This window comes from Equus caballus, chromosome 14 (genome assembly GCF_041296265.1).
Source record: "Equus caballus isolate H_3958 breed thoroughbred chromosome 14, TB-T2T, whole genome shotgun sequence".
Classification (NCBI taxonomy): Eukaryota; Metazoa; Chordata; class Mammalia; order Perissodactyla; family Equidae; genus Equus; species Equus caballus.
Genome location: NC_091697.1, coordinates 109,257,043 through 109,282,907, shown reverse-complemented (window position 1 = coordinate 109,282,907; position 25,865 = coordinate 109,257,043). Strand labels below are relative to the sequence as shown.

The 25,865-nt window shown below is 44.9% G+C and overlaps 1 protein-coding gene across 20 annotated transcripts in view; it reads left to right on the top strand.

Annotated features, from left to right (window-relative positions):
* Positions 1–25,865, top strand: part of OBSCN (obscurin, cytoskeletal calmodulin and titin-interacting RhoGEF) — a 153,988-nt gene that overhangs the window by 13,964 nt on the left and 114,159 nt on the right. For 19 of the 20 annotated variants that reach the window (XR_002799903.2, XM_070233571.1, XM_023618290.2 and 16 more), the window contains exons 10-13: positions 12,566–12,841; positions 15,529–15,804; positions 19,040–19,315; positions 23,028–23,303. Coding sequence is in view for 19 of the 20 variants with exons in the window: in XM_070233571.1 (XP_070089672.1) it covers positions 12,566–12,841; positions 15,529–15,804; positions 19,040–19,315; positions 23,028–23,303 (1,104 nt within the window). In the remaining variant the exon portion in view is untranslated. The remainder of the gene's footprint in view (positions 1–12,565; positions 12,842–15,528; positions 15,805–19,039; positions 19,316–23,027; positions 23,304–25,865) is intronic. The other variant, XM_070233572.1, reaches the window with a different exon arrangement.

Sequence of the window (25,865 nt, the reverse complement as noted above, 5' to 3'; positions counted from 1 at the left end):
ACTTTGATATACTAGTGAGTTTCCCAGTTGTCCTTCTGTTATTGATTTCTAGCCTCATTTCACTGCAGTTGGAAAGATACTTCATATGATTTCAGTCTTTTTAAATTTATTGAGGCTTTCTTCGTGGCCTAACATATGGTCTGTGCTGGAGAATTTTCTGGGTTTGCTTGAGTAACGTGTGTCTTCTGCTGTTGTTGGGCGGAGTGTCCTGTAGACGTCAGTGAGGTCTAGCCGGCCTGCAGTGTAGTTCAGGTCCTCTGCTTCCTTATTGATCTTCTGTCTGGTGCTCTAGCCATTATTGAAAGCGGGGTATGAAAGTCCCCTGGGTATTACTGCTGAACTGTCTCTTTCTCCTTCTAATCTCTTAGATTTCACTTCTTATATTTTGAGGCTCTCCTGTTAATTGTGCTTATGTGTATAGTTGTTATATCTTCTTGATGAATTGACCCTTTTATCAATATATAATGCCCTTAATCTAGATATGTCAATCAGTATATAATGCCCCTAATCTCTGCATATCAATCAATGTACAGTGTCTTGTAGTGGTTTTGCCTTGCAGCCCGTTTTGTCTGACATTATTGCAGCTGCCTCAGGTCTCCATCGGTTGCTGTTCGTATGCAGCATCTTTTCACTTTCAACCTATTTGCATCTTTGGATCTAAAGTGAGTCTCTTGTAGACAGCATGCTTTTTAAAAAAATCCATTTTATCAATCTCTACCTTTTAATTGGAGGGTGGGCTCTATTTACAGTTAAATTAATACTTAGAAGGAAGGACCTACCTCTGCTATTTTGTGGGGTTTTTTATGTGTCATATTTTTTTTGTTCCTCATTTTCTCCATTACTGTCTTTTTTATGATTAATTAATTTTTTTCTAGTATAACATTTTTATTCCCCTCTCATTTCCTTGTATATCCATATCTATGTATCTGTGTATCTCTTTCTGTACAGATCTATTTGCTTCTTTTCTTAGTGGTTATCTTGGGGATCACAGTTAACATCTTAACTTTATAATAATAAAGTTTGAAATTATACCATCTTAGTTTCAATAAAAAATTATGCTTCTTTATAGCTCTGTGCCCCACCCATGCTTTATGATGCTATTGCCACAAGTTATGTCTCTGTACGTTAACTTTAGTTCATTAACTTTATAGTTTTATAATTTTGCACTTGTATTTTAAGTTATATAGGAAAAGAGGAGTTACAAACTGAAAGTTCTATAAAACTTTTATATTTACCTATATAGCTATGTTTACTGTTGTTTATTTTTTTCATGTGGTTTCAAGTTATTATTTAGTGTATTTTCATTCCAACCTGAAGGACTCCTTTAGCATTTCTTTTTTTTTTCCTGTGTTTTGTCCCCAAATCCTCCCAGTACGTAGTTGTATATTTTAGTTGTGGGTCCTTCTAGCTGTGGCATGTGGGATGCTGCCTCAACATGGCCTGACAAGTGGTGCCATGTCCATGCCCAGGATCTGAACTGGTGAAACCCTGGGCCGCCGCACCAGAGTGCGTGAACTTAACCACTTGGCCATGGTGCTGGCCCCTCCTTTAGCATTTCTTGTAGGACAAGTCTACCAGCAACAAAATCCCCAGTTATTGTTTATCTGGGAACATATTAAATTTTCCTTCTTTTTTTTTTTTTTTCATGAGGCAGATTGTCCCTGAGCTAACATCTCTGCCAATCTTCCTCTATTTTGTATGTGGGTCACTGCCATAGCATGGCTGATGAGTGTTGTAGGTCTGTGCCTGAAATCTGAACCCATGAACCTGGGCCGCCAAAGTAGAGCGTGCTGGACTAATCACTATGCAATGGGGCTGGCCCCCTCCTTCAGTTTTGAAGGATAGTTTTGCCAGATATAAAATTCTGGTTGATAGTTTTTCCTTTCAGCAGTTGAAATGTCATCCTACTGCCTTCTGGCCTCTATGGCTTCTGAAGGGAAATCAGCTGTAAACCTTAGTGAGGAGTCCTTGTGTGTGATGAGTCGCTTCTCTCTTTCTGCTTTCAAGTTTCTCTTGCTCTCTCTTTTTTTTGGCTTCTGACAGTTTGACACTTAATATGTCTCAGTGTGGGTCTCTTTTAAGTTTATCTTGTGTGGAGTTTGTTGAGCTTCTTAGATGTGTAGATTCATGTTTTTTGTTCAATTTTGGAAGTTTTTGACTATTAATTCTTCAAATATTCTCTCTGTTCCTTCCTCTTTCTCCTCTCCCATGCACTCCCATTATGCAAATGTGGGTACAGTTGATATTGTCCCATAGGCATCTGAGGCTCTGTTCATTTTCTTCATTCCTTTTTCTTTCTGCCCTTCAGACTGGGCAATTTCAAGAGACCTATCTTCAGTTGTCTGATTCTTTCTTCCGCCTGTTCAAATCAACTGTTGAACCCCTCTAGTGAATTTTTCATTTCCATCATTAAACTTTTCAAACCCAGAATTTCTGTGTAGTTTCAAAAAAATCTCTGTCTTTATTGATTTTCTCTATTTGATGACACATTCTTCTCATACATTCCTTTATTTCTTGAGAAATGGTTTTGTTTAGTTCTTTGAACAGACATAAGATAGCTGATGTGAGGACTGTTTATGGACTAACACTGGACGTTCTCAGGGGCGGTTCTGTGGACTGCTGCCTTTCCCACGGATGGGCCGTGCTTTCTTGTTTCTTTGCATGTCGTGTAATTCTTTGTCAATGACTTGAATATTAAGTAATGTAATGTGGAAACTCTGGAGTTCAGATTCTCGCCCTCCTCCCCAGAGTTTGTTGTTGCCGTTGTCTGTGTGTCCAGTCACTGTTTTGAACTAATTCTGTGAAGTCTGTGTTTTGTGTTGTGCGAGCCACTGAAGCCTCTGCTCAGTGACCTTATTATTCAGCTAATGATTGGATAGTGATTTCCTTGGCTGCATGTAACCAGCGAGTCTCCCAGCATTTGCCAGGGGCCTTTGTTGGGTGTGGGTGCAGGCATACACCCCATAGCTGGGTGGTCCACGGCTGCCCCTTGCCTTCATTCATGCTTCCGCAGAATCTCAAGGTCAGCCAGACGTGTGAGGTCAGGGCCTTCTTGGGTGTTTCCTGACCGTGCGTCTCTGTGTGGCCTCCTAGATACCCAGGAATGTGCCAGAGCTGTTCAGAGCCCTCTATGGACATCTCAGGCCCCAGCGTTTCCTTTTAAGTTCATTGGTTAGCCTGTTGTTTGCCCGACTGTTATCCACTACCTCAGGCAGCCGTGATGCTCATTAATTGCCTGTAACTGTTTTCATCAAATGCTCACAGGGAAAAGACTGTTTTTACTCAGTGAGCTTCTGTTCAGTCTTGAATAATAGATAAAGACAGGCTTGGGAGTAGAGTTTTCCAGAACCACTGAACAGATCAGATGGTGACAATTCACCTGGAGTGGGGCTTTGAAAGAACTCTCACCCCATTCTTCCCCCTCAGGAGGCTTTAACACTGCTGGTTTTCACTGTAATTGCAAACTCTGGACTCAGAGCTGGGGAGGGAGGTATGAGAATTGGGAAAGTTAAAACACCACAAATCTTGCTGTTCTTACTGAGATTCAACTGTTTTTCTTGGATATGTGCTCCCCAGATTAATTTCCAGAGCTCTGAAAAAGTTGATTGCAACAATTTTTGCAAGTGTTTTAATTTTATGGCGGAGAGATTTTAAAGAATTTGTTATTTTGCCGTTTTTGCTGACATCCCTCTGAGTGATCTTTAAGTATTGAACCAGCCTTGCCTTCCCAGGATTATGCCCACTTGACTGTGGTTTGTTATTCTTTTTACGTGTTACTGGATTCAAGTTGGTAGTCTTTGGTTGGGTTTTTTTATATTTATGTTCATGAGGAATTTTGTAGCTTTCTTATACCATTTTGTCTGGTTTTGGTGGCAGGGTAATGCTGGCCTCACACAATGAATTGGAAAGTGTTCCCTACTCTTTTGATTTCTTTTGTGTAGGATCTATGTTATTTCCATTCCTTATTTAGTTTCGTTTTTAATTATTTCACTGACTAAGCCAAAGAAGCCATCCTGGCTTAGAGATTTTTTTTAAGGAGATTTAAATGATAAAAACATCTTATTTATAGTTATGAAACTGTACAAGTTATCTGTTTCCTCTTGGGCACGTTTTGGAAGTTCATGGCTTTTGAGAAATTGGTCTGCTTCACCAAATTTGTTTAGTTCATGTGCATAAAGTTGTTTGTAGTATTTCTTTATTACACTTTTAATGTCTGCGGGGTTTGTGGTGATATTCCTTGTCTCATTCCTGATATTGTTAGTTTATGTCTTTTCTCTTGTTTTCTCTTTTAATATTGCAAGGGGTTTATCAATTTTCTTCATCTTTTCAAAGAACCAGGCATAGGTTTCACTGATTTTCTCTATTTTTTTAATGCCATTGATTTCTGTTCTTATCTTTATTATTTCCATTCTTCTGCTTGCTGTGGGTTTATTTTGCTCTTCTTTTTCTAATTTATTAAGGCGGAAGCTTAGATTACCAATTGAAATCTTTCTAATTTTATAATATAAATATTTAATACTCTAAATTTCCCTCAAGGCACGGCTTTTAACTTTATCCTACACATTTTGATATGTTGTATTTTCATTGTTGTTCAGTTTAAAATATTTACCCATTTCCCTTGAGACTTCTTAAACTGACATATTATTCAGAAGAGTGCTGTTTAATCTCCAAGTGTTTAGAGACTTTACTGTTATCTCTGTTATTGATTTCTAGTCTAATTCCATTTTGGTCAGAGAACATACTTTGTATTTTTTCAACTTTAAAAAATTTTTGGAAATATCTCTTGTGAACCACCATATGGGCCATGTTGGTGAATGTACTGTGTGTACTTGAAAGGGGTGTGTGTTCTGCTGTTGGGTGGAATGTCCTACAGATGCAAGTCACACTAATTCAGTTCTTCTATATGCCTGAGAATTTTCCGTCTACTAATTCTGTCAACTGTTGTGCTAAGAGTGTTGAAGTCTCTAGCTATAATTGCGGGCTTCCTGGGTTTTCTTGCAGTTCTGTCAATTTTTGCTTCATGTATTTTGAAGCTCTCTTGTTAGGCACTTACTCATCTAGGATTGTTATGTCTTCTTGTAAACGGACCCATTTATCTGTGTGCAATGCTCTCTTTATCCCTAGCAATTTCCTTAGCTCAGGAGTCTTCTCTCTGATATTAATGTAAATACTCCAGAAGTGTAGTGATTAGTGCTTGCACCGTGTGTATTTTTCATTCTTTTACTTTTACCTACACATGTTGGAAGTGAGTTTCTTGTAGACAGCATAAAGTTGGGTCATTTTGATCCATTCTGACAATCTCTGTCTTATAATCAGTGTGTTTAGACTGTTTTCGTTTAATGCAATAGTTGGTATGTTTGGATTCAGGTCTACCATTTTATTATTTGTTTCTGTTTTTTTTTTTCTCTTTTTTTATTCCTCTTTTTCACCTTTCCTGCCTTTTTGGGTTATTTGTGATGTTTTTAGTAGTCCATTTTAATTTATCTATTGTGATTTTGCATATATTTTTGTGTGGTCACCCTAGGGATTGCACTACACTTACTCACCTCCTCACCATCTACTCAGAGTCAATATTTTACTACTCAGTCGGAATGTAGGACTTTATCAACAAATAGGTCCTGTTGTCCTCCCACCTTTATGTTATCAGCTGTTTTATGCATTATCTTTATTACTGAAAACCTCTTCAGGTGATGTGATGATTTTTGCTTTCAGCTATCAAACACATTTTAAAGAATTCAAGAGGAGGGCGTGATCTGTTTTACTCCCCAGTGTATGAGTCAGTCTAGGCTGCCCTTACGAAGCACCACATGTCGTGTGGCTTAAATAGCAGAAACTTATTTCTCATGGTTTTGAGGCTGGAAGTCCCAGATCAGGTGCCACCAGGTGCCAGCATGCCAGTTTCTGGTGAGCGCTCTCTTCCTGGCTGGCAGACAGCTGTGTCCTCTCGTGGTCTTTTCTCTGTGGGCACGGGGGGAGCAGGGGACATCCCTGGTGTCTCTTCCTTTTCTTGTAAGGACACCGATCCTGTCAGACTGGAGCCCCCCCGTTATGACCTCTTCTAACGTAGTCCACTCCCGAAAGGCCCTGCCTCCAACACGGGGACTTAGGGCTTCAGCATGTGGATTTGGGGGGACATGATTCATGGTCCATGACACCCAGATGTTTACCATTTCCGTTGTTCTTCCTTCGTTCCCAGTGTTCCAGGTCTTCCTACAATATCATTTCCCTCTATCTGAAGAACTTCCCTTAGCAATTCTTTTAGAGCAGATCTGACGGCAATGAATTTTCTTGGTTTCCTTACTTTGGAACGTCAGTATTTCGCCTTCGTTCCTGAAGGATATTGTTGCTGGATATAGAATTCCGGGCTGATGGTTTTCTTTCAGCATTGACTGATGTTTGATGAGAAATTCACAGTCATTCAACATGTTCCCCTACAAATCGTGTGTTAGCATTGTCTGCCTGCTTTCAAGAGTTTTTCTTTGTCCTCAGTTCCCAGCAGTTTTGGTGTGGTCTGTCTGGGTGTGGATTACTTTGGGTTTATTCTGTCTGGGCTTTGTTAGGCTCTTTTAGTCTGGTTTATGTCTTTCACTAAATCTGAGAAGGTTTAGGCATTGTTTTTGAATTTTCTTTTTCTGCACTTCACTCTTTCTCCTCTCTAGGACTAACAGCATAAGTTTTAGTCCTTTTGGTTTTGTCCCATAGGTTCCAGAGGCTCTTTCTAGAAATTTCCTTTCTTGCCATTGTTTAGACTGGATAATTCCTATTGATCTGTCTTCAAGTTCAATAACTCTTTCTTCTCTTGTCTATATTCTGACATTGAGCCTATTTAGTGAGTTATTTCACTTATTATATTAGTCTACTTAGAAAAGTTTCACTTGATTCTTCTTTACCTCTTGTATTTCTTTGTTGAGATTTCCTATTTTCCCATTCCTTTCAAGGGTATCTGCTTTTACTTGTTGGAGCATTTTTGTAATAGCTGCTTTAAAATCTTTGTCAGATATTTCCAAGATTTGTGTCATCTTGACATTTATATCTGTTAATAGTCTTTTCCCCTGCATGTGAATTGGGAGTTTTCTGGGTTCCTCATGGGCCAAGTAATTTCAGATTGTATCCTGGACGTGTTGAATACCATGTTGTGAGACTGGGTCTTCTTTACATCCTATGGGGAAGGTTGAATTCCTTAGCTGGAAATTAGCCAGTTGAGTTCAGGCTGTGGGTTCCTGCCAGCCTCCCACGGGTTGTTTCCAAAGACTTTGAAGTGCCATTTGGATCTGTCGTGAACATGCCCACCCAGTGGTCAGTGTGGTGGACAGTGCCTTGTGTCCTAGTTTAGGGCTCTCTGTCCTTGGTGTGCTGATGAGAGTCAGACCCACTCACGCATGGACTGGGGGTGAGCCCTGGAGTTCCTGAGTGACCTCAGTGCCACATCCTAAGCTTCTCATTCTCCAGCCTCTCTGGGACCCTGGGGATTCCTTTTCAGTTCTGTAGTTGGAAGGCTGGAGGTAAGGTATGCTGCTCTGACGCCGCCTTGCCATGGCACCACCTGTGTCAGAACCAGTGACGGGAGCTCAGAGAGAGGAAGGTCAGTGGGGCTCACTCCTCCCTCTAGGGACCAGAGCTCCTTCAGTTGGAGAGGAACACTCCATGCCCTCACAGTTTTAGGGGTCTTAAGTCTTCATGGGCTGGAGTGTGATAGCATGGAGAAAAAACAGGGTGTCTTGGGGTTCCCTTCCTCACACCTTGTGCAAGAGCTGAGGAGCCTGCTTCTGGATTTGGGGCTACCCTGTGTGCAGGCCAGGGGAGAAAGGCAGATTCCTTTCTCTTTTATTGGGACTTGGAACTCTGTTTTTTCCCACAATCCACCTACTACCGCTTACTTTGAGAGCCCTCAAATAGTTACTCTGTGGCCTTGTAGCTGCATTTGGTGAGCAAGACAGGGTGGAGGGTGCGTGTGTGGAAGGGGAGCTGCCCGTAGACGCTTTTGTGAAAATACAAGTTTAATTTTTGTAACTATGCAGATGAACCCAAACCTTGGCATTTCTAGTGTGGGACAAATCCTAAGTCTCCTTACAGTGGTATTTGTAACTCGTTCAGGTGAATTTTGAAGGGAGACCACTGTGTAGCCGCGGACCTCATGGTGTGGGCTCAGCTCTGGCGTCAGAGTGACCGTGGAGGGCTCCCACATGCCTCTTCCCCAAGTGCAACCATCGATAGATGGTCTCAAACAGACACATACACTTCCCCCAACATCTGCATATAGACATGTCCACACACACAGACATACACACACACAGACATGCATACACACTTACACACACATGTACATGCACATTTAAACACACATTTATGCTCATAAACACATACGTATGTATACACACATGCACAGACACACAAATACACACAGACATACTCACAAACATATATACCACAAACATGCTCCCATACATGCACTTTTACATATACACACGCACACACATTTAAACATACATACACTCTCACAACACACACTCAGAAACACACACATACACATGGACATGCACACGCACATACAGACGTACACACACCCGACATATGCATATAGACATACCCACACACACAGACATACATGTACACGGACACACATGCACAGTGTGCTCAGGAGTGATTTGGGAACATTTGCACAAAGTGCACAATTCCCCTCAAGATTAGTCTGAATTCTTCTGTGAAGTGAACATTGAAACAGTAGCGACCTGGGGCAGCCATGCCCTGGAGATGCGACTGAGTCTGGGGCCGTGAAATGAGCAGCAGGTGCTGCATGGTACCATCTGGCCATGGCCGCGGGCGACAGCTGGCTGTGGTTGGGTGTTGTCTGCTTCACGTGGTGGATTTGTGAGGGCTCGTCAGTTCGCAGAGTGCCAGGCAGTAGCCTCACCAGAGAAGAGATGAAAATGAGAAGTTGTGGTTTCAGAAGCAAGAGTGTCATTGCTGGGAGAGCAGGGCAGGCAAGCAGGTGGGTGTCAAATCCACGAGGGGCACGTGGATTCTCACCAAGGCTCTTGCATTGCCAGGACCTCCTGACCCCTGAGGACATCTCACGGCAGAGGTCTTCCTCTGGACGCCCCACCTGCAGTGTCCGCTGAGGGGAGTGGGCTCCTGATTCTGGCACAGAAGCTCAGAAGGGACTCGTTTAGATTTGGGTTTTGGAACGGCCACTCTGGCTGCACTGGGGAGAACGGATTTGGACACAGGGAAACCAGGCAGGAGCCCCTGCCCTGGGATAGGAGATGCCTAGGCCCAAATAGAGGCCACAGTCAAGGGGATGGAGAGGGAATGGGGGCGGAGTGGATAGAGTGGTGGTCAGGTAGATGTGGGGAAGAAGCATGTGGGAACCCTCCACTATCTGGGATGTGGCAGGTAGACAGGGGCAGGTGTCTTGGGAGGAGTGGGTGATTGCCAGCGTGGGTGCCTGGAGTGTCCAGGGGGTGGTCAACTGTCTGGGCGTGGACTTTGGTCAGTGCTGGGCTGGAGAGAAGACTTGGGAGTTGCTGGCCCATTGGTGGTGGGAGAGGCTGGGCATGTGTCAGGGAACCTGGGGGAAAAGTCAGTCTGGAAAGAGAGGGTGATGGCAGGACCTATGCTGGGAGTGTTGAGGGAGCTGGGACCATGAAGGGAGAGGCTCAGGGGCAGTGGGAGAACCCAGAGAGAGCCCTGCCGTGGAACCAGGAGAAGACTTTCCTGCAAAGGGTGCAGTGAGGGCGCTAATGCCACAGAGAAATCAGAGAGGCAGGGGAGGAGCTGAAGGATGGGCCTGTGGGCTTTGGTGAGGTGAACCTGGGCTGAGGAAGTGGACCCAGCAATGTCTGCGGCTGTTTTCCAAAGCCCAGCTTTGAGGGGTTGGTGAGACAGCAGAGGGGAAGACCCACTGAGGCAGAGGCCAACCGTGGGCCCAGAAGGCCCATGAACCACTGTGTGGATTGTTGGATCCTCATCACTGCCTGCTGTCCAGGCGCTTGCCCCTGCGTGGTACCAGGTTATTGAGGATGAGCAAGCAAGACAGCCAGCTTGACACTTTATCTTTTCCTCCATGAAAAATATGTTTAAGGCATAAAAATAGAACCATTTGCATTTTGGACACAGATGCATTTTTAAAAAAAAAAAAAAAAGATAAAAAATCCAATTCAGGGGGAGTTCAGAGCTTCTGCTGGCTTCCCTGGGAAATCAGAGAGGCGTTTGCAGAGCACAAAGTCCCTAATAGATGAAATTGAATAATCTCATCTGGAGAAGTAGAGTTGAAAACACCCATCTGGATTTCTGGTTCCAGCGGTACTGCAGACTGCTGTAGTGTGAAACTCTCCCACCGTGGACATCTGAAAATGTGGGGCAGAATGGAGCAAAGTCAGGTTAGGTTACTATCTGAACTTGCAAGGGAAATTTCCAGGTCCTGGAAGTGAAGAGGGAAGGGAACTCTAAAGCAGTGAGTGATGGGTTGGTGCACAGTGGGGTTTGGTTCCAGACCAGGGCCTGACTCACACCACCAGCTTGCACATAGGCAGTGGGTGCTTAGGTGAGAGAGGTGAGGAGGTGGGACAAAGACCATACAAAGAGGGGTGCTAGTAGAAACACATCGTTAAGGAAAAGATGGACCAGGAGAGTGATCTGCCCACAGCCCAGGGAGGTGACAGGGCACTAGGCTGTCTGCCTTGGCTCGGGTGGGAAAGTTCCCCCAGGAAATGGAAACCTGTTTGTTACTTGGGATTGGGGTTTTAATTTATATAACTGAAGACCCCAGACTGAGAAGTTAACTTAAAGATGGAGCTCCAGGGGGCCGGCCTGTGGCCTAGTGGTTAAGTTCAGCATGCTCTACCTCAGAGGCCTGGGCTTAGCTTCCAGGCATGGACCTACATCACTCAGTGGCAGCCATGCTGAGGCAGCAACCCACATACAAAATAGGGGAAGACTGGCACAGATGTTAGCTCAGGGCCACTCTTCCTCAGCAAGAAACCAACCAAACAAAAAACCCTGAAAAACATGGGGCTCCAGGCCAGAGATCCTGGAGTCCCTGGCAGGAGTAAATGTGAAATACTCAGGAGGGCTACCACCCCTGAGGCCACACTTAATTACTGTCAAGTAAAGAAGGCCCGCTAATGATTGGTTCACAATAAAAGTGTATCTAAGCATCAGAGAAACAACCCAGTGTAAACAAGAGTTGTAAGTTACAAAGAAGATCAGGATTAGACCACCCAGGGACTTCAGATGATAGAAGAACAATCTGGAAGAGTATCTAAAATAAGCATATTTACAATATTAAAGAGATATATGGGATACTTGGAAACATAAGAAAAAGCAAAATACCATGGAAAAAAATGGGCAGATTCAAAGAACCAAAAGCCCTAGAATAAGAGACACAACATTTGTAGTGAACAATTTGGTAGAGGGATAAACAGCAAATTAGACGTAGCTGAAGAGAGAATTTCTGAATTGGAAGATAGATCTGCAGAAATTACTCAGCATGAATCACAAGGAGATAAAAAATAAGAGATATTGATGGATATGGAGAAGAGAAGCAGGAGGCCATACATATGTCTAAAACAATTTCTGGGAGAGGCTAGAATGATGAATATGAAATAATGAAAAAACTCATGTAGAGAATTTTTAGAGTGGTAAAACGTGATTCCAAAACTTCAAATCCCACGAAGAATATGGGAAATGCTAAGAAAATAAATTCACAGCTAGACACACCGTAGTGAACCACAGAAGGCCAGAACCCAAGAGGAGATCTTAAAAACAACCTGAGACCAGAAAAAGATTTATGGAGCGACAGTTATCCTTCCTGTAGATTTGTGGACAGCAGTGAAGAGCACAGGAAAGATGACATAATCTCCAAAGTAGCGAGGGACAGTGACCGTCAACCTAGATTCTATATCCAGCTAAACCACCATTCAAAAGTCAGGGAGAAGTAAAGACATTTTCAGAGAATGGATGGAGAGAATTTACTGTTCACAAAACCTTCTGAAAGAATTACCAATGGGTGTATTTCATAAAGAAGAAAATCTAGTCAAGGGTAACAGAATGGGTCATGGAATAATATGCTGTGAAGCTAAGGAAGTAAGTTAATAAAAAAACAACCCTGATCTCAAGGCCAGGGATTTGGTTACATGGATGGTGACTGGCGCACTAGGAGTTGTAGACTGCATGAGCAGCCCTAAGTATCACTGTTCTTGTGACTCAGGGATATCGCCCATTCTTGGTGACTCTGCATAAGGATATCTCCTTGACAATACCTATGCTTTGAAGTGCTGGCTTCAAACTGTGCCTCCATTTTTTAAGATAATTATGAAATCACTGCTGCTAAACAGATGCCAGAGCCTGAATTGTAACATAGACAGACCTGAGAATTACTGAAGGGGCAGGATGCAGATTCTGAGAACCGACCTGCTCCCTGCTTTGTGCATCTGAGCAGTATGAGTTCTCTGTGTTGAGAAAGACAGGGCGGGGCAGGCATTATGGTGTCGTGATTCAAGGGTGGACTCTCATTCAGAACTAGAAATTTGATTGTCTCTGACCCCGTGTCCCTCTCTGTCCCCAGAGCCCACGGTGGTGTTTGCCAAGGAGCAGCCGACCCACAGGGAGGTGCAGGCCGAAGCGGGGGCCAGCGCCACACTGAGCTGCGAGGTGGCCCAGGCCCAGACGGAGGTGACGTGGTTCAAGGACGGGAAGAAGCTGAGTGCGAGCAAGAAAGTGCACGTGGAGGCCAAGGGCTGCACCCGGCGGCTGGTGGTGCAGGAGGCGGGGAAGGCGGACGCCGGGGAGTACAGCTGTGAGGCCGGGGGCCAGAAGGTCTCCTTCCACCTGGGCGTCACAGGTCAGTTCTTGAGGAAGGGGGGTGAACTCACCTTGTGTGGAGGTGATGAAGGACTGGCTTACAGCCCGGACCACTGTGGTCCTCTGTCCATTAAACCTCATCTCATCACGTATCCCAGTCCCCCTCCCATTTTCACACTCATGGCTGAGCCCAGGGATCTTGGATGGCAGGGGTGTGTACAGCAGGGAGAGGCCCTTCTTCTCCATCTTAATGGTGTTTGCACATTGCAATTCCGCATCTCTCACTTTTCCCAGAACCTCCTCAGGACCCACTGTTGGTCCTTGGTATCCAGGACTCTGGCTGTGTCTAGTGCATTGGGCTGAGGTAGAGCAGATGTCCCTCACCTGAGGACGTTCTCCTGGTTCCCATTTGCCTTCACCTGCCCCAGATGAGGGATCTTGCTATCAAGAGATGTCTGCATTTCATTCAGCCAGGATAATAGCAAATTTCAGGCACCAGTCATACTGGGATTTATCTCAAGACTGAACTTGGGTTCCCAAAGTTCTGGGGGTTCTGGAGCACTCTCCCTCCTCGCACGTGGCTGGAGAAGCTCTTTCTGCACCATATGGGCCAGAAGACAGACACGTGTTTCACGGCAGTGTCTGTGCAAAACCAGTGGAGAGCAGAGAATCGGGAGCTGAGCATCCGTGATGCACACGTGGGAGACTGGAGTTTCGTTTCAGAGCAAATCTTGTTTTCCTTTGTCTTCAGTTAGAAAATCCCAAGTCAGAGTTCCTCTTGAGGTTTGATGTGTAAACTTAGAAGTGGGGAGAAATAGGCAGCTGTGGCACATGGGCACTCTGTTTCTGAGGACTTCCTGAGGTGACAGCCCCCGCCTGGTAGAGCCGTGTTAATTTCATAGCGTTTCCTAATGGTGAGGGTGGGTTTGTGCCCTCCTGGCTGGTTCACAGAGAAGTCTGTGAACTTGCTGTTTTCCCCTTTCTTAGGAGGGTTTAACTCACATGAGGGTCAGCTGAGGTCTCACATGGACTCCTGGGTGCCACCTGTAACTGTTTGTTGTTGTGTCAGTGTGTAATGTTGTAGGTGTGCATGGATACCAAGAATCCTGCTGTGTATGTTTGACATGCTATTGAGGAGAATCTGACAGTATTCTGTGCAAGAAAATAGGAAAAGTTTGAGACATTGTCCTATTTCTAGAAAACTAAATAAAAACTGACCTAAGAAGAAACAGACAGCTCAAACAGTCCTGTTGGAGAAATAGAACCAGTGGGAAAGATTCTTCTCATAGAACAAATTCTAAGCCCAGCACTTTACTGGTAGAGTCTTCCAATAACTTAGAAATTAATTATCCCTTGTCCATGGAGAATCTTCTAGAGAATAGAAAAGGGAGATCAACTTTTTAACTCATTTTATACAGTAGCGTAACTTTGATATTGAAATATGACAGGCCAGTAGGAAGAATTCATATTATAAGCAAATCCATTATGGATTTCAAGGCCAATATGGTAAAAAAAAAAACAATCAGCAAACTAAATTCAGCAGTATATGAAAAGAATCCTACAGCCTGATAAAATTCAGAATGTACCAGGAATCAAGGCTGGTTCAACATTAGAAACATTAGCAAATCAACGTAAAGCTCGACATTAACAGATTGAAGAAAATCAGTCTAATTACCTCAATACATGCAGAATCAAGTCTTTGATACAATTTTACATCATAAGTCCAGAACAAATGTCAGATAAAATCTAGCATCAATTCATGCCTTAAAATGCTAACAAAGTATAAGTAAAAGAATTCTTCCTGAATTTGATAAATGGATTGCAGAAAAGTTGTGCTCACTTCACAAAGTGAAATGGTGAAGGATTTGCCTTGAGCTGGGGAACAGGACAGGAAAGCCATGTCACCACTTCTGCCCCACACTGCACAGCACAAATAAAGAGGAGGAAAGTAAATAAAATAAAATAAAAAGTGCAAGCTTTTGAAAAAACAGAAGTAGAATTCACAGCAGATGTGATTTATCCAAAAGAGAAATTGTTAGATTTAGTGAGAGTGTTGAAAGAGATTGCCACATTCAAAATCGACATAGAGAAATATATATATATTCTCTCTATATACTAGCAACAAATGATTGGAAAATGAAAGTTTAAAAGATTTGCAATAACATCAGAGGTATCATGGTTTTCATTCCAAGTCTAATAAGAGATGTTTAGATGCTGTGTGGGAGGGGATGGTTAGCTATTTTCAAGAGACAGTAAAGAATAGTGAAATAGATGGATAGACATCCATGGGGGAAACTAAGATGTTCACTAACAATCCAATCCGAACAAGTGCTTATTTGGCAGGATGGGATGGGGTGGGGTGGGGTTGATAATTGACTAGTGGACTGCAAAGGCCGTGTGCAGACAGACAGTGTGCCCTTGAAGAGAGCCAGTGTGGGCATTGGGGTCGCAGATCTGCAGACTTCCACAGCTGCATTCACGAAGACGGCAGGGTCTCGATGCAGGAACAGTTGTCAGGTAAGGGGCTGGAACAGGGGCCCAGAGGCAGACTCCTGGGTGAATGGACCTGCCGCTGGTTCCCTGCCCTCCTTTGTTTCTACTGTGGCTCCTGTGCAAGGTGTGAAGAAAGGAAAGTCTTTTCATAAACATTTGGACATTTCATAAATTTGGACATTTAGCCATATGCCTAGATGTTGTCTCTGACCCCGTGTCCCTCTCTGTCCCCAGAGCCCACGGTGGTGTTTGCCAAGGAGCAGCTGGCCCACAGGGAGGTGCAGGCCGAGGCGGGGGCCAGCGCCACACTGAGCTGTGAGGTGGCCCAGGCCAAGACGGAGGTGACGTGGTTCAAGGACGGGAAGAAGCTGAGTGCGAGCTCGAAAGTGCACGTGGAGGCCAAGGGCTGCACCCGGCGGCTGGTGGTGCAGGAGGCGGGGAAGGCGGACGCCGGGGAGTACAGCTGTGAGGCCGGGGGCCAGAAGGTCTCCTTCCGCCTGGATGTCACAGGTGGGTCCCTGGAGGTCTTTCTTTGGTTCCTTAGGTTAATTATTAGGGAGTAGGGGTGTGTGGAGGTGCCACCTGATGTCCTGTGTTCTCACAAAGCTTCCCATGTAGCAGCTAGCAGGTGTCAGTTACATGCTGAGGGCTGCATTTCATGCAGTGCTTCTTCTCTTTTCACTCGTGTGAACTTCACAACAACCTCAGGAGGAGCTGTTCTGGTCATTCCCCTTTTACGGTGAGACTCAGGAAGTTTCTGTAACTTGGCCAGCTGCACACAGCCAGAAACCACCGCCAGGATTTGGGTCCAATATTCTGGGATTATTTATGTTTTTCTGCTTGAGGAAATCTGTCATCGGTATTTATTTTAGCAGTTCTGCTGATGCTCTGCTTTTTTTGCTTGTTTAAAAACATGTCTATTTTGCCTTAAATTTTGAGGGTTGTTTTCTCTGAGTATCAAATTACAGTTTAGAAGCTCTCATATATATTATCTCATTTTAAAGAATCAATTCCATTGTCTTCATATTCTGTATTTTCTTTTGAAACATCAATGATCAGATCTCTTATTCCTTCAAGAGTCATCTTTTGGGTTTATTTATCCTGTTGCTTTTGGCATAATTGTTTTGGGTTTGATTTTCATCAGCTTTACTTTATGAACCTAGGTGTGGTTTTCTTTGTATTCTACTGGTCGGGGTTGCACAGAATGTTGAGTCTGTGGGTTTCTGTCTTTACCAACCATAGAATATGTTTCCCCACCTGCCTCATATGCATCTCTTTTTCTCTGCCTCTTAATTCTTTTTCTCTCTCTGCTTTAGTCTGGATATTTTCTTTTGACCTGTCTTCCAATTCACTTATCTTCTGTTCTGTTATGTCTAATGTGCTGTCAAACTCATCTATCCTGTGTTTACTTCCAGTTATTGTAGTTTCAAGTTATATAATTTTAATTTGATTAATTTCTTATAGATTCTAGACTGTGGTAAATTTTTCATATTTGATGTATTTTCTTTCTTATTTTAAAAAAATATTAATCATAGTCTGATAACCAGAATAATTGGATCATCTAGTATCAACCATAATAACTGATATTGCCTTTTTTTGTTTTGGGGTTTTTGTTTGTTTGTTTTCTATTTACTCCTCTCCTTGGCATGCCAGGGAAGTTTTGATTGACTGTTAGACATTGTGTGGGAACACGTTGAATGTGGCTGATGTTATCTTACTTCAGAAAGAGGATCAGTCTTTCTTTTGCTAGGCAGGGAGACGATGACTAAGAACCTCAGTCCATTCCAGGGCCCTGCTGACTTGAGGCTGCATTGCAATTTTGATCAGGGTCGTCTATCCCTGTTTTGCCTCCATTCCTGGCCAAAGTCATCCAGGGATTCCTGCAAAGACTTGGGGTGTGGATGGGTCCTCCGCCGGCAGACGTGCAGCTCTAGGTTTTGTCTCTCTGGTAATGCAAGATGGTGGAAAGTCTGCTCTAGTTTTCAGAGGTTTTCTTCTTGGCTTCTTAGTCCCCTGCCCCACGCAGCTTCGGAACTCATCAGACGTCTTGAGGGGAATGTGGTTGAGTGGGGCCTGAATTCTACATGGTTCCTTTTGACTAGAGACTTGGCTCTTCAATGTCCAGTTTCATCTGTCCACAGGTGTCCACAGCATTACTAGTTTTCCTATTTCTTGGTGGCAGCCCTGTGCCCAGGTTTTCATTGCCATGCTACCCCCAGAAGCAGCAGTGCCCTGAGGGGGAGCCGGTGCCCCGTGTGACCCCACGTCTCTGAGCAGTTCCCGTTTACCTTCCTTGCTCACTTTACACCCATCCCTGCTGGAGAGCCCTGGCCCCAGCTCTCATCTCCATTAGAATGTCTCCCCTTGGCTTTCTTCAAAGCTGCCTCCCTTTGTCATTTAGCACTCTGCCTAAACATCGATCCTTAGTGAGGGCTGCTCTGACCACTGAGTCTAAGTTGCCAAACAGCCCCTTTCCTCTAGCTTGTCACCTATTTCATTTCATCGCAGCACCCACCATAGCGTTACAGCACTGTTGTCGTGGTGTATGTGTTCATCTGTCTGTCGCTCCCCATTAGAAGGTAAGGTCTGTGAGAACAGAGACAGTGCAGCTCACTGTTGCATTCCCAGCTTACCGCCATAGTGCTAGCATGAATTGGGCCCTCCTTTGGCATTGGTGTGTCAATGATTGAATGAATGAATGAGTGAATGAGTGAATTAAGGCCTCTACAGCATGGAACCTCTGAGATCCTGTATGTATTTGTTTGAGTTTAATGGAACACATACGATTATTACAAATGGATGTTGGTGAGGATGGGAAACTGGAGCTCCCACACGCTGCTGCTGGGAGAGTGAGTTGGTGCAACCATTTTGCAAAACTCTTTGGAAATATCTGCTAAAGCCAAATGTGGGCCTACTGCATGCCAACAGCTCCACATGCTCCAAAGATATGTACAAGAATGTTCACAGAAGCTCCGCTTGTCGTCTCCCCAAGTTAGAAACAACCTAAGTGAATCACGAGAGGAAAAGGGAAAGTGAACCGTGGTGTTCACACAATGGGATCCTGTCTGTCAAGATGCAGAGCAAGCTGCTGCCAGATGCGGCCACATGGGTGGGTCTCACAGATGCTGTGCTGAGTGAAGGGAAACAGACTCAGGAGCACGTGGTGTGTGATTCCACCTGTGTGAAATCAAAGAACAGGCAAAAGTGACTGATGGCGATAGAGGTCAGAAGAGTGGTTATTTTGGGGGTGGTCAGCAGTGCGTGAGGAGCTGGAAATGCTCTGTTTGTTGATGTTGTGGTTGCATGGGAGCAGGTCCACCTCACTGAACTGTCCAAATAAGTGAGTGCACTTTCCATGCGAGTTACACCCAGAAAAATGGAGACTAATTTGTGGAGTGCATACTGTGTGCCAGGCTCTGGGCATATAAGAGTGAACAACCCAAGCTGTCCACAGAGGTGACTGTCACATGGGAAGGACAGTGAACTGGCAATGACAAGTGCTGGTGTACCTGTGGCCACCTTCCTCCCGCCTTAGGAATTGCGCTGGAGTCAGGACATGCCTCAGGTGTACACTGAGTCCCTGTCACAGGAGACAGGGTGTTGTGAACACAACTCTCACACCCCACCAGCCACATCGTGTCACTGGCTCCAGGAGAAGATTCACTGAACTCTGAAGCTTCACTCCCTGTGACCTAGACTGGTACCAGTTTTGTGTCTCATACCCCGTGTCCTTCTCTGTCCCCAGAGCCCACGGTGGTGTTTGCCAAGGAGCAGCCGGCCCACAGGGATGTGCAGGCTGAGGCGGGGGCCAGCGCCACACTGAGCTGTGAGGTGGCCCAGGCCCAGACAGAGGTGACGTGGTTCAAGAACGGGAAGAAGCTGAGTGCGAGCAAGAAAGTGCACGTGGAGGCCAAGGGCTGCACCCGGCGGCTGGTGGTGCAGCAGGCGGGGAAGGCGGACGCAGGGGAGTACAGCTGCGAGGCCGGGGGCCAGAAGGTCTCCTTCCGCCTGGGTGTCACAGGTCAGTTCTTGGGGATGGGGGCATGAACTCACCTTGCTTGGAGGTGATGAAGGACTGGCTTACAGCCCAGATCACCCTGATGCTCTTTCCACTGGACCTCATCTCTTCTACCCTTCCATCCTCCCAGTTCTCATGTCATACCCATGGCTGGACCAAGGGAGGTGGGACGGGAAGGGTGTGAACAGAAGGGAGGGTGGTATTTCCACAAGTAATACATAGTCATAAATTCCCAGCATCTGCTGGGAAACTTCCAGGTGCTCCCTGGTGTCTGAAACTCTGCCTCTGCTTTGCACTTGGAGTCTGATGTAGACCAGGCGTCTCTCACCGGTGGGTATATGAACTTCCTCATCTTGGGAGTCCTGGCAGCTCCCAGGTGCCCTTACCCAGCAACACATGCGGCTTCACACTAGGCAAGGAGGTTTGCATTTCATTAAACCAAGATAAGGGGAAATTTCTGCTGCTGAATTGTACTTGGATTTATCTCGAGTGAACTCTGGGTTATCAAAGTTTTAGGTGTTGCAGACACTCTTCCCTCCTTGGATAAACAAGTTATCTGTGCACCTACATATAACAAAACCTACGTCCATGTTTTCTTGTAGTGTCTGTGCGAAGTAAACAAAAACCAGAGGATTGATGGATGTGCATCTGAGACATGCATGCATGAGGTGTGGAGTCTCCTTGTAAAGGGAATCTTGTTTCTCTCCTGTTAGAACATTCTGTGTCAGGGGGCCAGCCCTGTGGCCGAGTGGTTGAGTTTGTGTTCTCCACTTCGGCGGCTTGGGGTTTCCCTGGTTCGGATCCTGGGCGCAGACCTCGCACCACTCATCAAACGATGCTGAGGTGGCATCCCACGTAGAAGAGCCAGAAGGACCTACAACTGGAATATACAACTGTACTGCGTCCTGGGGGGCTTTGGGAAAAAGAAGAAGAAGAAGAAGAAAAAAGACTGGCAACAGATGTTAGCTCAAGGCCAATCTTGAAAAAGAAAAAAAGGAACATTCTGTGTCAGAATTCCCCTTGGAGTGTGATTTACAGATTTAGCAATGAGAAGAATAAGTGGCTCATCTCACAGCGGCAGGCGTTGTTAGAGACGAGTTCCTAAAGAAGCAGCCTGACCGGCGAGGCAGTGCTGGTTTCCCGCATTTCCTGATGATGGGAGTGTGTCTGTGCCTCCCTGGCTGGTTCACAGAGACATCTGAGGACTAAATTTATTTTCCTTTTGTTAAGAAACTTCACACCAAATAAAGATGGGCATCAGTCCCGTGTTGACTTCTAGTCAACACATAACGGTGTGGAACTGTGTCTGTGTGTAGTGGTTTGTGGGTGTGTTTAGACACCAAAAAACCCACTGTGTATCTTTTTTCAATGTTAATTTAGGAGAATATGACAAATTGTTTTATGGTAATAAATACGAAAAGGTTTGATAAGTTGACCAAATTCTTAGAAAAATATGTAAAAAGTGGCATAAGAAGAATTAGACAACCCCAACAGTCTATAACCTTTAAAATAAATGGAACCTCAGTAAGTAATCTCGTAGAGAAAGATCTAAGCCTAGTGGCTTGTCTGGTAATTATACAAAATATTATGGAAAGAAATTATTATGTGTTCTTGGAGATTCTTCTAGAGAATAGAAAAACCAGATACAGTCTCTGATTTGTTTTACGTAGACATCATGACTTCAGTAACCAAAGTCTGACAAGGAAAGTAGGAATTACAATTACAGGCCAATCTACGATGGACATCAGGCCAAAAACTTAAACAAAATATTATCAAAATCAATTTTGTAATAAATGAAGCGGATAATTCACTCTGATGGAAGTTGTTGAAATCTTAGAAACATTAGTAAATCAATATAATGCACGACATTAACAGATTGAAACAAAAAATGAAGTGATTACCTCAACAGATGCAGAATGAAGCATTTGATACAATTTAACATCAAATCCAAAAGAAATGTTTGGTAAAGTTATCACTAATTCATGTCAGAAAATTCTTAACGAATTATAAATAAGACGATTCTTCCTTAATTTGATAAATCATACTGCAGAAAAACCAGCTAATCACGGAAAGAGAAATCTTGAAAGCTTGGCCTTTGCAATAGGGAACCAGAGGAGGCGGCTGTCGGCACCCCTTGCCACAGGGCACAGCACAGTGAGGAGGAAAATAAAGAAAAACAGATAAAGGTGTGAAAAAACAAAAGTGGAATTCACAGATCATGTGATTTATACAAAATATAAATTATTAGACTTAGAACGATAGTTGAAAAAATCACTCAGTAAAAAAATCAGTATGCAGAAAACACTTCTCTGTCTATATACTTGCAACAAACACTTGGAAAATGAAAATTTAAAAGAGGTAAACAGCATCAGAAGAGACTTTTTCTAATTCTGAGTCGAATAAAAGGTGCTTAGAGGCTTGGTGGGGGATTACTGAACATTTTTGAGAGACAGACAAGAAGATCTAAGTAGATGGATGGAAATGCATGGAAGAATCTAAGATGTTGAATAACAATCGGAATGTGAGCAACGTTCGTTTGGTGGGATGGAGTGGGGTTGAAAATTGACGAGCAGATCGCAGAGGCCTTGTGTAGCCACCATACTGGAGAAGAGAGCAAAGTGTGAGCGTTTGCTGGCCTGGTGCCAGGACTGCCCTAAACACAGTGGTGAAGACCGCGGTGTCTCGACTCGCAAGTTGATACCCCGCTGGAGGACCAGGCAGCGACCTCACAGCCCTGTGCAGGAGTGGCCCCACACTCCTCTCCTCCTCTCTTTCACTGTGGAAGCGTGCAAGGCCTGGAAACAGCATGGTTTTAATAAATGCTGCACGACCATTTAACCACATAGAAAAAAGATCGACCAGCTCCTTTGGGTACCGACTTCAGAGAAGAAGGGCACACCGTGAAACTCTGAGATGATAACACAGAAGCGTTTAGCCACCTCAGGGGAAGGAATGGTTTCTCAAACAGAACGTAAGTGCAGTAACCACAGGGAAACAGGTCCGACAGATTTGAGTCCATTAAAGCGGAAACTTTGATTCATCGGAAGATAGTGTCAGGGAGAGAAAGACAAGCCACCAGCAAAGGAAGATATTTTGAACAGAGCTAACTGTGAATGCTCCAGCATTTAAAGATCTAAAAGACCCTAAACATGAATGGATGAATGACAGACAGGGCTACTGAAAGTCGGGCAAAAGCTTTGAGTAGTGACGCCAAAGAAGAATGAACACCAATGACCAAAACGTCAGAAAAGGTGCTCCCCTTTGTGTGTCATCGGGACCCGAAGGGGCAGCGCTGGGATGTCCAGCTTCACCCCCACCAGGCTGCCATCAGCTGAGACACTGAGGGAGGTGAGAGGGTGGAGCTGCAGGACCTTACCCCCACTGCGGTGAGAACGCTTGCTGCACAGCCGCGTGGAGAAGACCCTGCGTCCCCTAGGAGGTTGGGCTGTGCCTGCCTCACTACCCCAGATCACACCAGTACAGAGGTCTTTCACAGCCTCCCCACCTGGAACAGCCTCATGGAGCCATGCTGGGATGCGCAGATAAATTGTCGTTTGTTGCTGAGAGGGCAGTGGGGCTTCCCCAGGCCACTCAGCTGGTGCAGAGCCTGGAGAAGTTTCTAGCCCTCTGCCTCCCCCATCCAGGCCTTCTTTCCCCAGTGCTGCCTTCCTGACTTAGGTGGTGTCTCTGACCCCGTGTCCCTCTCTGTCCCCAGAGCCCACGGTGGTGTTTGCCAAGGAGCAGCCGGCCCTCAAGGAGGTGCAGGCTGAGGCGGGGGCCAGCGCCACACTGAGCTGTGAGGTGGCCCAGGCCCAGACGGAGGTGACGTGGTTCAAGGACGGGAAGAAGCTGAGTGCGAGCAAGAAAGTGCACGTGGAGGCCAAGGGCTGCACCCGGCGGCTGGTGGTGCAGGAGGCGGGGAAGGCGGACGCCGGGGAGTACAGCTGTGAGGCCGGGGGCCAGAAGGTCTCCTTCCGCCTGGGCGTCACAGGTCAGTTCTTGAGGAAGGGGGGGGAACTCGCCTTGTGTGGAGGTGATGAAGGACTGGCTTACAGCCCGGACCACTGTGGTCCTCTGTCCATTAAACCTCATCTCTTCACGTATCCCAGTCCCCCTCCCATTTTCACACTCATGGCTGAGCCCAGGGATCTTGGACGGCAGGGGTGTGTACAGCAGGGAGAGGCCCTTCTTCTCCATCTTAATGGTGTTTCCACGTTGCAATTCCACATCTCTCACTGTTCCCAGAACCTCCTCAGGACCCACCGTTGGTCCTTGGTGTCCAGGACTCTGGCTGTGTCTGGTGCATTGGGCTGAGGTAGAGCAGATGTCCCTCACCTGAGGACGTTCTCCTGGTTCCCATTTGCCTTCACCTGCCCCAGATGAGGGTTCTCACTATCAAGAGATGTTTGCATTTCATTCAGCCAGGATAATAGCAAATTTCAGGCACCAGTCATACTGGGATTTATCTCAAGACTGAACTTGGGTTCCCAAAGTTTTGGGGGTTCCAGTGCACTCTCCCTCCTTGCACATGGCTGGAGAAGCTCTTTCTGCACCATATATGGCAGAACACAGACAGATGTTTCACTGCAGTGTCTGTGCAAAACCAGTGGAGAGCAGAGAATCGGGAGCTGGGCATCCGTGATGCACACGTATGAGACTGGAGTTTCGTTTCAGAGCAAATCTTGTTTTCCTTTGTCTTCAGTTAGAATATCCCAAGTCAGAATTTCTCTTGGGGTTTGATGTGTAAACTTAGAAGTGGGGAGAAATAGGCAGCTGTGGCACATGGGCACTCTGTTTCTGAGGCCTTCCTGAGGTGGCAGGCCCCGCCTGGTAGAGCCGTGTTGATTTCATAGTGTTTCCTAATGGTGAGGGTGGGTTTGTGCCCTCCTGGCTGGTTCACAGAGAAGTCTGTGAACTTGCTGTTTTCCCCTTTCTTAGGAGGGTTTAACTCACATGAGGGTCGGCTGAGGTCTCACATGGACTCCTGGTTGCCACCCGTAACTGTTTGTTGTTGTGTCAGTGTGCAATGTTGTAGGTGTGCATGGATACCAAGAATCCTGCTGTGTATGTTTGACATGCTGTTGAGGAGAATCTGACAGTATTCTGTGCAAGAAAATAGGAAAAGTTTGAGACATTGTCCTATTTCTAGAAAACTAAATAAAAACTGACCTAAGAAGAAACAGACAGCTCAAACAGTCCTGTTGGAGAAATAGAACCAGTGGGAAAAAAATCTTCTCATAGAACAAATTCTAAGCCCCACACTTTACCGGTAGAGTCTTCCGGTAACTTAGAAATTAATTATCCCTTGTCCATGGAGAATCTTCTAGAGAATAGAAAAAGGAGATCAACTTTTTAACTCATTTTATGTGGTAGCATAATTTTGATATTGAAATATGACAGGCCAGTAGGACGAATTCATATTATAAGTAAATCCATTATGGATTTCAAGGCCAATATGGTAAAAAAAACAATTAGCAAACTGAATTCAGCAGTATATGGAAAGAATCCTACAGCCTAATAAAATTCAGAATGCACCAGGAATCAAGGCTGGTTCAACATTAGAAACATTAGCAAATCAACGTAAAGCTTGACATTAACAGATGGAAGAAAATCAAGGTGATTACCTCAATACATGCAGAATCAAGTCTTTGATAACAATTTTACATCATAAATCCAGAAGAAATGTCAGATAAAATCTAGCATCAATTCATGCTATAAAATCCTAACAAAGTATAAGTAAAATGATTCCCCTGAATTTTATAAATGGATTGCAGAAAAGTCGTGCTCACTTCACAAAGTGAAACCGTGAAGCATTTGCCTTTGAGCTGGGGAACAGGACAGGAAAGCCATGTCACCACTTCCATCCCACACTGCACAGCACAAATAAAGGGGAGGAAAATAAAATGAAAGTTTGAAAAAACAGAAGTAGAATTCACAGCAGATGTGATTTATCCAAAAGAGAAATTGGTAGATTTAGTGAGAGTGTTGAGAGACATTACCACATTCAAAATCAATATAGAGAAATATATATATAGTGTGTGTATATATATATATATATATATATACTATCTGTATACTAGCAAAAAACAGTTAGAAAATGAAAATTTAAAAGATTTGGAATAACATCAGACGTATCGTGGTTTTCTTCCAAGTCTAATAAGAGATGTTTAGACACTGTGTGGGAGGGGATGGTTAGATGTTTTCAAAAGACGCTAAAGAAGAGTGAAATAAATGGATAGAAATCCATGGGGGAAACTAAGATGTTCACTAACAAGCCAGTCCACACAAGTGCTTATTTGGCGGGATGGGGTGGGGTGGGGTTGATAATTGACTAGTAGACTGCAAAGGCCGTGTGCAGATGGACAGTGTGCCCTTGAAGAGAGCCAGTGTGGGCATTGGGGTTGCAGATCTCCAGACTTACAGCTCCAGTGACGAAGACGGCAGGGCTCGATGCAGGGAGAGTTGTCAGATAAGGGGACGGGACGGGCCCAGAGGCAGACTCCTGGGTGAATGATCCTGCTGCTGGTTCCCTGCCCTCCTTTGTTTCTACTGT